Here is a 14594-nt window from a genome sequence, read left to right on the forward strand (position 1 = left end):
TCTGATAAGAGCAAAGTCCCCAATTAAGAACTAAAACCCCGGAAAATGTCCAGTCGAAGAGAAGACTCAAGGTGCATTGAAGTAGGGAGTAAAGGAAGAATGGAAAGAATGATCCAAATAAAGTCCTGGGATCGGAACAGTGGGTTGAGGTTTGGAGGTAGGAAAAAGTCCGAAGTACAAAACCCAGTGCGCGGTGATCCAGAGCCACTGCCAAGGATGCCCCAGCCGGTGGCTATCTTGGCAATGGAGGCAAAGTCATGATTCCAGGACGGTGTGTACAGTCACACAGATAAGGAACAGAACCTGTCCTTACGCATTTCTGAACGTGCGAGTTCCTTCGTCAGAGGAGGCTGTGTATCATGCTGTCTCAGGTCCATTTAAATGCCCACATAGAATATCAAACATTTAACCCTTAAATGACTAGTTAGATGTACTGCTCATTGAACACGTAAAAAATTATTATAAAATGGCGCCAAAAAATGGGGAAGGTTGCTATAAATAAAATGTCTAAAAAAAAATAAGAAAAAAAAAAGATTAAATATAAATTTATTAGATATGTTAAGTTTTAAAATTGTTTCATATGATATATTTTAAAAAGGAGGGAAGAAAATATAAGTATTTTTGTATGGCATGTAACAATGGGCAGCGCGTCACTCCAAATAACCATGTTTGCACATATGCGTCTTAATACACTAACAAAAAACATACTAGCAAGTGTGAATAAATTGTTCTAAATATATAACAAGTAGCCATTAGATACAAATTTGATCAAATACATTATTTAATAATAATAAAATACATGCAATTAAAAAGCAAATAGTTCAGTGTTAGAGTTTAGACTATTGGGAACAAGTGTATTAAGATTAAAAATCCATTTGGACTCAGCCTAGATAATTTAATAACCAATAATTCCAGATTTTCATTATATCACACATTTATGCTAACTCCATATAACCATTGTTTTCAAGAAAAAGACTGGAGTAATTCCACATATTACGAATAGAAAGTCTTTATTTAAGACTAGATGAAAAAAATGATAGACATACAACATAGACATTAAAAATATATAGTGTTGCAGTGCACGGAACTACACAAAGATGCGGAGGTTTGGCATGCTGACTGGTTTGCTTTCACAGGAGAAATTGCTTTCACAGGAGACTACAGGTCATTTATATCTTATCTATATATATACAGTTAGGTCCAGAAATATTTGGACAGTGACACAAGTTTTGTTATTTTAGCTGTTTACAAAAACATGTTCAGAAATACAATTATATATATAATATGGGCTGAAAGTGCACACTCCCAGCTGCAATATGAGAGTTTTCACATCCAAATCGGAGAAAGGGTTTAGGAATCATAGCTCTGTAATGAATAGCCTCCTCTTTTTCAAGGGACCAAAAGTAATTGGACAAGGGACTCTAAGGGCTGCAATTAACTCTGAAGGCGTCTCCCTCGTTAACCTGTAATCAATGAAGTAGTTAAAAGGTCTGGGGTTGATTACAGGTGTGTGGTTTTGCATTTGGAAGCTGTTGCTGTGACCAGACAACATGCGGTCTAAGGAACTCTCAATTGAGGTGAAGCAGAACATCCTGAGGCTGAAAAAAAAAGAAAAAATCCATCAGAGAGATAGCAGACATGCTTGGAGTAGCAAAATCAACAGTCGGGTACATTCTGAGAAAAAAGGAATTGACTGGTGAGCTTGGGAACTCAAAAAGGCCTGGGCGTCCACGGATGACAACAGTGGTGGATGATCGCTGCATACTTTCTTTGGTAAAGAAGAACCCGTTCACAACATCAACTGAAGTCCAGAACACTCTCAGTGAAGTAGGTGTATCTGTCTCTAAGTCAACAGTAAAGAGAAGACTCCATGAAAGTAAATACAAAGGGTTCACATCTAGATGCAAACCATTCATCAATTCCAAATATAGACAGGCCAGAGTTAAATTTGCTGAAAAACACCTCATGAAGCCAGCTCAGTTCTGGAAAAGTATTCTATGGACAGATGAGACAAAGATCAACCTGTACCAGAATGATGGGAAGAAAAAAGTTTGGAGAAGAAAGGGAACGGCACGGCACATGATCCAAGGCACACCACATCCTCTGTAAAACATGGTGGAGGCAATGTGATGGCATGGGCATGCATGGCTTTCAATGGCACTGGGTCACTTGTGTTTATTGATGACATAACAGCAGACAAGAGTAGCCGGATGAATTCTGAAGTGTACCGGGATATACTTTCAGCCCAGATTCAGCCAAATGCCGCAAAGTTGATCGGACGGTGCTTCATAGTACAGATGGACAATGACCCCAAGCATACAGCCAAAGCTACCCAGGAGTTCATGAGTGCAAAAAAGTGGAACATTCTGCAATGGTCAAGTCAATCACCAGATCTTAACCCAATTGAGCATGCATTTCACTTGCTCAAATCCTGACTTAAGACGGAAAGACCCACAAACAAGCAAGACCTGAAGGCTGCTGCTGTAAAGGCCTGGCAAAGCATTAAGAAGGAGGAAACCCAGCGTTTGGTGATGTCCATGGGTTCCAGACTTAAGGCAGTGATTGCCTCCAAAGGATTCGCAACAAAATATTGAAAATAAATATATTTTGTTTGGGTTTGGTTTATTTGTCCAATTATTTTTGACCTCCTAAAATGGGGAGTGTTTGTAAAGAAATGTGTACAATTCCTACAATTTCTATCAGATATTTTTGTTCAAATTAAACGTTACAATCTGCACTTGAATTCTGTTGTAGAGGTTTCATTTCAAATCCAATGTGGTGGCATGCAGAGCCCAACTCGCGAAAATTGTGTCACTGTCCAAATATTTCTGGACCTAACTGTATGTACACACGGATACTCGTGACTCATCAATGTATGTAAATATATTACTACAGCAAACACATATCAGTGTACATATGTTGCTGTTAATCCGTGTGTGTATATATATATATATATGTATATATATATATATATATATATATATATATATCTATCTCGACATGTATATAGGGCTAAGTGTCTATGATGGTGAGCTAGTCACACAGAGTGATTGCCTTTGAGACACAACACATCACATGAATAACAGGTTTGCACTTTACAAATCAAAGTTAACATTCACCGTATGGAGCACTGTGTTATCAAGGCACCTATATACACAGTGTCTGTAATTGTACACTGGCTCCACTCTAAGTGGTTGCCCTTTTAAGACACATCACTTAATAGCTTGGTCTATAGTAACGTTAGTAACAAGCTTACATCTTTTACAAGACAGGTTTAGAGTTGTACTATTAGTAACTTTATATATATTATAGCTCACATGCAAAAATCGCTCATTGTAAGGAGACCCCTCTGTGAGTAAATGCCCAGTGTCTATAATTGTAATTGTTATCTGGCTCCACTCTAAATGGTTGCCCTTTTAAGACACATCACTTTAAGAGCCTGATCTATAGCAACGTTGCTAACAAGCTTACATCTCATACAAGATAAGTGTTACGGAGGGACCGGCAGATTAGGACCAGGGGTATATATCCCAATCGCCAGTCGGGGCCCACCGTGCTCCAGATAGTAATGGAGCTGCTGGCACCCCATGGGTTAGGCGGAGACTATAGAGCTGGATGGCTCTGAGATAACTCAAGGAACAGGTCACGTGTGTAGGGACACGTCAGACCGGACGACAACCCAGTTAGCGTTTCGGTGGAGCGGACGCTACTCCAACCACGTGTGTAACAACACGTCAGACCAGATGGTAACCAGTTAGCGTTGACCGAGAAGACCGCTGCGACAGCGCCCTGTCGGCCACGTGTGTAAGACACATCAGGCCGAGCGGTCCTCCGATTAGCGTTTCTGGCCACCACTCGACTGGCCACGTGTGTAAAGGACACGTCAGACCAGGTAGTCACACCAGTAGCATTTGACTGGTAAGCCGAGGAGGATAATAGGGTTCACACACCCAATCCAGGAACACCCTGTTAACTTCACAGGGGTTCTGGGGTGCGCTGTCTGTGCGCGTAGAGGGCACAACCGGACAGGTGGCACAGCAGGTACACTGTCCGTGTGCGTAGAGGGCACTCTCGGACAGGTGATGCAACAGGTATTCTGTCCGTGTGCGTAGGAGGCACAACTGAACAAGTGACACAGCAGCCACAGCCCAGTTAACACCACTGGACTGCTCTAGCACAACAGGAACAGTAGCAAGGAAGCACGGTGCCTGACCCTCATGTGCTGAGCCACGAATCTTGGCGTGACAGGCACCGTTCGCCTAGCCCTACCTACCGCTTCCAACAAGGCTTATGCCACCAAGAACTCTAAATGACGAATGCGCACCTCCATGTTGTCTCCAGCCCCTTTTATAACCTGGGTCCGCCCCAAACCCAGGGTGGAACCACCAAGGTTCAATAGCAGAGTGCCATGTCATCAGTGACGTCACATGCAACCTATCCGGAACCGCCACGTCATTGATAACCTCATGGCAGCCACGCCCCAAACACTTCACCAGTCATCGTCTGATGACCAATGGTGATGTGCCAGATCATAGGGGCGGGCCTCTGCGAGCCAGTCTGGAGTTGCCACGTCATCAGGACACCTGACACCCTCTGCCCTATCAGGGCCTGCCACCTCACGGACATGCTCAGTGAGGTCCTTACCGGACCTAGCCTCTGATGCACTAAGTGCTTGAGCATGCTCAGTAGCCTGAGCAACAGGCTCAGAAAGCAGACTATCAGTTTGAGCATGCTCAGTAGGCACATCCCAGAACTTAGACACAGCACGAAGTCCAAGTACCTGTGCAAAGAGGCTGTTAGGGTTAATTGTGGGAGCATGCTCAGTAGCCTGAACTGAGGACTTAGTCTCAGACATAACACAATCAGGCTGAGCATGCTCACTAGGCAAAACTCCGGGCTTAGACTCTGGCTGGGGTAAATCGGTGCAGCAATGCGCACTAGCCGCCTCTCCACACTTAGATGTGGTGGAAGGAGCAGCCAACTGGACGACCCGAGGCACGGCCAAGAACGGCAGCCGGCAACTGGGCGCAACAGGAACCGCAGCAGGCTGCTTGCGTCTATGGTGGCGCCGGTTCGTAACAATAAGTTTAGAGTTGTACTATTGATAGCATTATATATCTTAAGGCACACATGCAAAGAACACTCATAGACAGTCAGCATGCCAAACCTCCGCATCTTTGTGTAGTTCCGTGCACTGTAACACTATATATTTTTAATGTCTATGTTGTATGTCTATCATTTTTTGCATCTAATCCTAGATAATTTAGTTGTAATCGTCACTCCTTCTTCAGTCAGGTGGAATAATCTCTAATCCCACAAATTGCACTCCCTTGAGAGAATTCTGATATTTGAGAGCAAAGTGTTGAGAAAAAGTGTGTCCCTTAAAGATCATGTGTCGCGGGCGGGGGGTGCGCTGCTCGACCACGCTCGCGGCTTGGGTCCGGCTGCTGCTGCTGCTCGGTGGCTCGAGCGGTGGGCTGGATCCGGGGACTCGAGTGGCGCTCTTCGCCCGTGAGTGAAAGGGGAATAGTTTCTGGGGTTTGGGAAGTCAGTCCGTGACGCCACCCATGGTTGTGGTGAGGTTGGGACACCACTGCTGCTCTGGACGGGGATCCCGGGAGTGATGACAGGGAGCAGCCGAGATGTTTCTCTCCCCTCCGTGGGTAGGGGGTTTTTGGTGGTCCCGGGGCCCGGTGATGGTGACTGTAAGGTGGATGGCGGGGTTTGGCAAGGTGCAGGGTCGCGGGGGCGGCGGCGCAGTGCCAGGCGGCACGGTGGTACTCACTCAGCCAATAACGTAAACGGAGTCTCTGGTAAAACAAACGGCTGGATGGACGGGTCCCGCAGTCGGCTGCGATGGTCACTCCCGGTAGGTTGGTGGTGACTGTCTCTCCCTGCACCTGTGATGTGTTGTCGGCTCCGATGGCTTCCCACCGGTAACCCGCTCCCCAGCGGTGTATTTGCCAGAGGAGCCCCTTTTTGCCCGCAGGCTCTGGCCCTGGGAACTCTAGCTGTGGCGGTAGCTGTATTTCCCTTCACGGTTGAGTGGTTGCCTTCAGTCGGGTCTTTACTGCTTAGGAACCCCGGAGGTTCCCGTCGCTGACGGATTTGACCGGTTTAACGGCGACTCCAAGCCTGGTCGGGGTCCGTAGGCCCTGCCGAATGGTGCTGGCTTCTCTTGGCTCCCCGGTTCGGTACCGGCGGGCCACCGCCCGTCCCCGGTCCTCACGGTTGTGCGTCAATCGGCCTCGCCTGCAGACGGTCACCACCGTCTGCCAACCTTGCTCTTGGGTGCCCGGGCCACGTACCCGGACACGGTCAGTCTGCTCTTGCTCCTCCACTTCCACTCTCCCTAACTGTTCTGACTTCCTTTCCCGCCTCCAGGACTGTGAACTCCTCAGTGGGTGGGGCCAACCACCTGGCTCCACCCCACCTGGTGTGGACATCAGCCCCTGGAGGGAGGCAACAAGGATTTGTGTGTGTGACTGATGTGCCTAACCGGGGTGTGGGGTGTGTTGTTGCAGTACCTGTGACGTCCTGGCTTGTCCAGGGCGCCACACATGCTTATATTTTAAAAAATGTTTTTAGACACGTATAGCTATATTCCATTTGTACACCTCACATAAATTTTCTTGCAGGGACAAATTATAGCATAAATAACTCCTGTAGTATAAGTGATGCATTGATTAATAGAGAAAGTTTCAGTGTCAGTGGCATTTTTTATGGAGGAGAAAGTTTTGGTGTTGGTGGGGATTTTTTTTTACAAAAGAAACATGCCACAGCTATAAAACCCTTTTAATACATGTTCAGATAATTGGTTGGTACCATCAAGATAGGGAATAATAGATAATTGTTTGGAAACAAGTGCTTTCTTTCTTGACACTTCGCTCTCAAACATCAGAGTTCTCTCAAGGGAGTGCAATTTGTGAAAATGACACATCTTATTGCCATTTATACCCATTTCCCCTTGTGAAAATGTAAAATCTGGAGCTGAAACAAAATTTTTGTGGTAAAAATATAACTATTATTTCTTCACTGCCCAAAGGAATAAAATTCTTTGACATACCTGTAGTGTCAATATGCTCACTGCACCCCTAGATTCAATCATTGAGGGCTATAGTTTGACAAGTGGGTCACTTTTTGGGGAGTTATAATTTTCTTGCACCTCAGGGGCTCTCCCAATACGACATGGCACCCCAAACCGTTCCAGCAAAATTTGCCCTCCAATATGGCACTCCTTCCCTTCCTAGCTTTGTACTGTGCCTCAGGCCCCCTTCATACGTCTGTGAAAAACGTTCTTGTTTTTCACGGCCATGTTGAAGATTGTATGGCGCATCCGTGTCCCGTGATTTTGGCACAGATGTGTTCTCTGTAGGCTATACATGATAGCACACATAGAACGGGAACTTTTTACTCACTTATCCCCAGTGCTGATGTCTCCAGTGCTGCTGTCTCACTTGCTTCTGGGTCTGCGGTGCAGTGAATATGCAATGAGCATAATGAGCGGGACTCAGAAGCAAGTGCCAGCAGCGCCAAAGACAGCAGCACTGGAGACAGGTGTGTATAGAAAATAATTTTATTTTAAAGACCCGTTTTCTCTGGTACGTGCCACATGGATTACATTAGTGTGTGGTTTCGTGTGACATCAGTGATGCCGGAAAAAAAAAACGGACTTGTCTTTTTGCAGAATACACGAACACGCGTGTGCGCCACATGGACACATGTCCACGAGAAAACACTGATGTGTGCACAGACACATTGATCATAATGGGTCTGCGTATGTCCGTGTCTCCAGCACATATGAAAACTGTCATTATACGTAGCGGAATAACTGACATGTGAAGGGGGCTTCAAGAGTAGCTTTCAACCACATATGGGATATCAGTGTACTCAGAAGAAATTTTATATTAATATGTATTGTCTATTTTCTCAAGTTACACTGGTGAAAATGCAATGCAAACGCAATATTTTGGGTTAAGGTAACATTTTTGTAGGAAAAATGTGATTTCTTATTTTCACAACTCAATTTTATAAAATACTGTAAAGCACCTGCAGGTTCAAGGTTTTCACCACACCTTTAGATAAATACCATGAGGTGTGTAGTTCCAGAAAGGGGGTCACTTGAGGTGGTTTTCCACTGTTTAGGCACATCAGGGTTTCTGCAAACATAAAATGGCATCCACTATCTATTTCAACCAATTTTTCTGTGCAAAAGTCAAGGGGAGAAAAAAACGAAAAATGGAAAATCACTGGGTGGTGAAGGGGTTAAGCAATATTTTTGTGGGAAAAAATAACATTTAAATTTTTTCCATCCATCTTGCTTTAATTCCTATGAATCACCTAAAGGGTTACAAAAATTCTTGAATATGGTTTTCAAAACTTTGAGGGGTACTGTTTTTAAAATGTCACTTTTGGGTGATTTCTGTAACATAGGCCCCTCAAGGTCACTTTAAATGTGATGTGTATGACCATGCGATATTTCAGTTTTTCCTGTTAATAAATTTGCAAAAATGTCTGCATTTCTGTTTTTTTCTGTCAAGATGGGGTGCAAGAGTGTACATTAATGAGAAAAAAAATTAACTTTTTTGAATTTAACAATCAGCTGCAATGAAAAAATAATGAAAAATTAAAAGAGGTCTGCATACTTTCCGTACCCACTGTGTTTAAGGGTTCCACAGTTCTTACCATATGAAGTGACACTGGTCAGGATTGAAAAAATAGGCCTGTTCAGCAAGGTGAAAACAGGCTCGGGGGTGAAGGGATTAAAGCTGAGGAGCGAAAACTGATCAATTTCACTGTATTATTATCTTTTAAGTCTTGTCAATTGCTTTCCAGGGTATAGTTTAGAATTTGATTCATCATTGGATGTTGCAGCTAAACCATACAAAGTTGACCCTGTTATCAACATCTGTCAATTTATTCTGAGGTACAGTCTACATTTTTTGATTTTTATGAAATATATTGTAAAACTATATTGCTATGTTTGTGTCTTCAGATATTTGATCCTGTTTGAATGTGTAAATTATTCACACACATCTCAGCAAATTCAGCAGTACTTGTGGCATGGCATGGTGAGATAGTTTGAGGAATTCATGAACCTTGTTCAGCCAAAACTAGGTATTACAGTGTTGTACAGTACAAGCACAGTGGATGGATTTATAGAAATCCCATGCCCACTGTGCTTCTTTTCTATGCAGCATAAACTGACATGCAGTGCAGCTTTCTGAGCCGCAACATGCACATGCATGCACAATTTATACTTGTGGAGATGCAAGTGTTCAGAGCGGGAGACTACAGTGAAAATATGCTGTCCCCAGAACCCTGATCGTGAGCACGGACGCTGCGGTTTCCCGTGGAGAACACTTGTGTCTCCACAGGAGGAAACACACTGCGTCTAGAAAGAATGGTGTCAGGATCGTGGGAACAGGCCCTAAGAGTAACTAATACTCATTAATGGTACGTAATTCAGGTGACCTAAACTTGTGTAAAACTGAACTAATAAACATATTGACAGTTTGTTCTTGTAAGTTATTATTTACAAAGTGATAACGGGAAACACAGTTATATTAATAGTTACTTTTCAGTTAGGTTTTCAGAATCTCAAAATATAATTTTACCAATATGTTTAAGTAATAAAGTCAAATGGATGAAAAAAAATCACCCTGTTAGGGTATAGATTGAACTCCATGGATTTTTAACGTCTTTCCAACTTAAAGGGAATCTGTCAGAAGCAATATGCATCCAGAACCAGGAGCAGTTCTAGGTACATATTGCTAATCCCTGCCTAACCATCTCTGTATCTAGTAGCAAACAAAGAGCTCTTTAGAAAAAGTATTTCTAAAGATTCTTTGAGATGCTAATGAGCACAGGGACTAGACGCAAGGGCTTAAGTTCCTGCCCTCATTCCGCCCTCTTAGCATGTTAGCAGGCCCAAAGGGGCGTGCTAACACGCTATTCAATGCAGCATCCTCAGCGGTGACGTGTGTACCTGATCTAAATGCCTGACACTTCTGGTCATGCACAGTATGAAGCTGGGTGTATGCGTCCCGGCTTCAGAGAAGTCTAGTGCGCATGACCGGAAGTGCTGGGACTTCGTATCAACAATGACAGTGGTCACAGGTACGCGCGTCACCGCTGGGAATGCTGCATTGAATAGCATGTTAGCACGCCCCTTTGGGCATGCTAACGTGCTAAGAGGGCAGAATGATCACAGGAACTAGTCCCCACATTCATTAGCATATCATAAAAGATCTTTAGAAATACTTTTTCTAAAGATGTCTTTATCTATGCTTCTAGATACAGAGACGGTTAGGCAGGGATTAGCAATATGTACCCAGAACTGCTTGTGGTTCTGGGTGCATATTGTACCTGACAAGTTCCCTTTAAAGGTAACCTGTGATTTCCAAACTCACTGTTTACTGTTAGCTGCAGATCGTTACTCTGTAGGTGAATAATGTCACTATACTGTGAGCAACAGCTATAATCACTCCCTGGCACATTAATTGATAGCCTACTCTGCAGTGCCTATGTCAATCATACTGATTGGACGTAATTACAGCCATTACTCGCAGTATAGGAGCAGTGACAATCAGTTCACGAAATTGCCCTATGACTGTAAGCACAACTGCTCCCTGGAAGCTATCATTTCATTGCCGCTTGGTATCTTTGGCAGCCACACAGTATTTTAATGCCGTTTAACAATAGATTAACCCTATGTTTGCAGCTAAATTGCATTTTTGGATGTAATAGGTTGCCTTTAAAATTATGAATGTACTATAAATTATTTGTGAGACCTTATGAATTGATGTAGATAAAAATGCTCACTTGAGAATAATCTTGGCATAACAATGATTAAATGACGAACGTATAAATACAGGCTCTTTCTGGGAACATTATAGGGTCAATGTTAGATACCCTTTAATAACACTGACGGGCCATGAAGTGAATCATATTAGACAACGAAATAGGCAAAAAGTATACGGCCTAAAATATTCAATTTTATTTAACATATATTTTATTTAAAAACTAATAGTAACAGTAGTTATGGTTATACAGGTATGGGGTACCAGATGAAAAATTAATAAATAGTGCATGATAATTAATAAATTACAATATACTGAAAGTATTTTTCATATTTTGTAAAAAAAATATTATATTCCTTTAGGAAGTGCATACAGTACATGTAAAAAATAAATATTACATACAGCCTATAAACAATAAATACTAAATATTCAGAAAAAAGTGTCTATGTGCCAAAATTCTTTATTGTACACTATAAATATTGACCTGTTATATACTAATATATATTAGTGTATGCTGTGCTATGCAAATTGTCTCTCCAGGAAAGGAGACAACCTCTCCACCTATTGGAAGCAGCAATCCTAAAAGTCAAAATTTGCCTTTTAACAAGCCTTTTCATATGACCTAGGATATATGCCAGATCAGAATACCAATTTGCAGACACGGTGTTTCGGGGTGATTGCCCCTCGTCAGTGCAAAGTGTGGGTATCTGATCTGGCTGCATGAGAAGCTATGTAGGGACCACGGGGGAAGAATATTCTCCTTATGGAGACCTGCCAAACCAGTCTGGCTGTCAGTGGTAAGGGGACTTATAGCTGCAATGCCCCTCTGGGAATTATTCAAATTGTCTCTCCAGGAAAGCAGACAAACTCTCCACCTATTGGAAGCAGCAATCCTAAAAGTCAAAATTGGCCTTTTAACAAGCCTTTTCATATGACCTAGGATATATGCCAGATCAAAAGCCCAATTTGCAGACACAGTGTTTCGGGGTGATTGCCCCTCGTCAGTGCAAAGTGTGGGTATCTGATCTGGCTGTATGAGAAACTATGTGGGGACCACGGGGGAAGACTATTCTCCTTATAGCTTATAGCTGTGCCATGGTAATATAACACGCTGAAGGGATATTTTATATATGTATATACATATATGAGAAAAACGGGTTTAAGCCGCGCTAAAGAAACGATATTTCCAAGATGTTAAATTTAAGATCTCTTTTTTATTACAGTTCCAACGCGTTTCAGAGACATAAACCGTCTCCTTCTTCTTCTAGCAGCCATGGTAATATAACACACATTTATTGCACTCTAAGGGGTATAATATTGTCCTATTGCAGCCTGAGACTAAAAGGCACTTAGTACAGAAATTGCACACTTCCAACTCAGAGAACACATAGAGATGCACTTGCTGCATTTTTTGCAGCATTTTTGCGCATTTTTTGGGTGCAGTTTTTGTCTCAAAACTGCATGAATTTCCTTCCCCAGCAAAGTCTGAGATTTCATTTTTGCTGTCCGCACGTTGCAGTTTTTTTTGGCTGCGTTTTTGTGGTGACCACAAAAATGCAGCATGTCAATTATTTTGGTGTTTTCACTGCGTTTTTCAATGAGGTGTGGAAAACTGCAATTAAAAATGTACGTTGCTATTTTACATGCGTTTTAGTGCGTTTTTCTGACTAGACTCCGAGTTGGCGGGGATTGATCGCTGGTATTTAGCCAGATACTGCTCCCCATGTAAAGTCTATTGGTACCAGAATCGGGCGCAAAGGGGTAGGAGCAAGCGCTTCATACTCACCAATCACCGGGCGGCTGTCACACTGCTGCCACGGCAGCGTTTTCATCTTTCATCTTCCAGAGCCGGCTGCTCATTAGGCTCATAACATATTCACTCCTTCCCTGCTCACTGGAGGCTGTGATTGGTTGCAGGCAGACCTGTCTCCACGCTGAATGATAGCTGTCGCACTGCAGCTGTCTCACAGCCGCCGGTGGTCGGGTCTATATCGTGCAGTAAAATAAATAAATAGATAATTTAAAACGGCGTGCGGTTCTCCCCAACTTTGATAACAGTCAAGGTAAAGCCACACGGCTGAGGGCTGGTATTCGCAGGATGGGGAGCCCCACATTATGGGGAGACCCCAGGCCAGAAAATATCAACCAGCAGCCACCTGGAAATGCCGCGTCCATTAGATGTGACAGGCCCAGGACTCTACACGGCTCATCCCGATTACCCTGGTGTGGTGACAATCAGGGTAATAATTAGTTAATGGCAGCCCATATCTGCCACTAAGTCCTAGCTTAGTGATGGCAGTCGTCTATGAGACACTTCCTCATCACTAAGGTGTAAGTGAAAGTAAATAAACACAATCACCCAAAAAATTCTTTAACAAAATAAAACAGAAAAAGCCCTCTCTTTCACCACTTTATTAACCCTTAAAACACCCTTCCAGGTCCGACGTAATCCACATGAGGTCCCACGATGCATTCAGCTTTGCTACATCTGACAATCACAGCAAGCAGCCATAGAACATGAGTGCTCGCTGTAAGGGTCAGGCCGCAAGTTAAGTGAGCCGCACGGGATAAGCGGTGACTTCAGCTGTCACCGCACTTACCTGACTGAAGACACTGCTGATCTCGCGCTCACTTCAGTAGCGGCCGGATTTGCGGTAACAGGTGGAGGACTCCAGCTATCACCGTAAATCACCTGACTGGAGTCCTCCACCTGTTACCGCATATCAGACCGCGGCTGAAGTGAGCCGCGCGAGATCATTGGTGACTTCAGTAAGGTGATGTGCGGCGACAGCTGGAGTCCTCCACTTGTGACCGCATATCAGGCCGCGGCTGAAGTGAGCCGCGAGATCAGCGGTGACGTCAGTCATGTGATTTGTGGTGTCCCCGCACATCACCTAAGTGACGTCAGCGCTAATTCCGCGGCTCACTTCAGTAGATGCCTGACAGGTGGAGGCAGGGCCGCCACTAGGAATTTCAGGGCCCCATACTGGCAAAATTATGGGGCCCCCTTGAGACTCCACCCAGGCTCCACCCCAGCACCGCCTCCACTCCGCAAACCTTCCACAGTCCGAAACCACTCTTGAAAAAACATATATATATATATATATATATATATATATATACACACCGTTATGGCCAAAGTCTTAGCACCCTTGAAGTTGTTCCAGAAAATGGAGTATTTCCCTCAGAAAAGTAATAATACATCCTCTACATGCCTGCCCCTCTCCATAATGCACCTTCTACATTGCCCCTCTCCATAACACCATAACACATCACCTACACTGCCTCTTTCCATAATACACACTCTACACCTCCCTGCTCCATAATACACGGTCTACACTGCCTCTCTCTGTAATACAGCCTCTACACCGCCCCTCCCCATAATACACGCTCTACATTGTCCCTCTCCATAACACCCTCTACACCACCCCACTCCATAATACACCCTCTACACCACCCCTCCCCTAATAATACATCTTCTATACCACCCCTCTCTATAATAAACTCTCTACACCACCTCTTTCTGTAATACACCCTCTACACCACCTCTCTTTACAATACACACTGTACACCGCCCCTCTCCATAGCACACCTTCTACACCGCCCAGCTCCATAATACACGCTCTACACCTCCTCTCCCACACTGCTCCTATGTAAATATCTCCACACATACTCTACCCCTGTGTAGAATATCTCTCCCACACACACTGCCTCTATACTGTATATAATATCACCCACACACACTGCCCCTCGATATAATATCCCTCACATACTCTGCCCCTCTGTATACTA

General features: G+C 43.8%; 1 protein-coding gene across 6 annotated transcripts in view; it reads left to right on the forward strand.

Annotated features, from left to right (window-relative positions):
- PGAP1 (post-GPI attachment to proteins inositol deacylase 1) overlaps positions 1-14594 on the forward strand; it is a 1652111-nt gene that overhangs the window by 1187176 nt on the left and 450341 nt on the right. For all 6 annotated transcript variants that reach the window (XM_075317804.1, XM_075317801.1, XM_075317803.1 and 3 more), the window contains one exon: positions 8836-8926. In XM_075317804.1, coding sequence (XP_075173919.1) covers positions 8836-8926 — 91 coding nt within the window. The remainder of the gene's footprint in view (positions 1-8835; positions 8927-14594) is intronic.

The sequence above is a fragment of the Anomaloglossus baeobatrachus genome, chromosome 7, assembly GCF_048569485.1.
Source record: "Anomaloglossus baeobatrachus isolate aAnoBae1 chromosome 7, aAnoBae1.hap1, whole genome shotgun sequence".
Lineage (NCBI taxonomy): Eukaryota > Metazoa > Chordata > Amphibia > Anura > Aromobatidae > Anomaloglossus > Anomaloglossus baeobatrachus.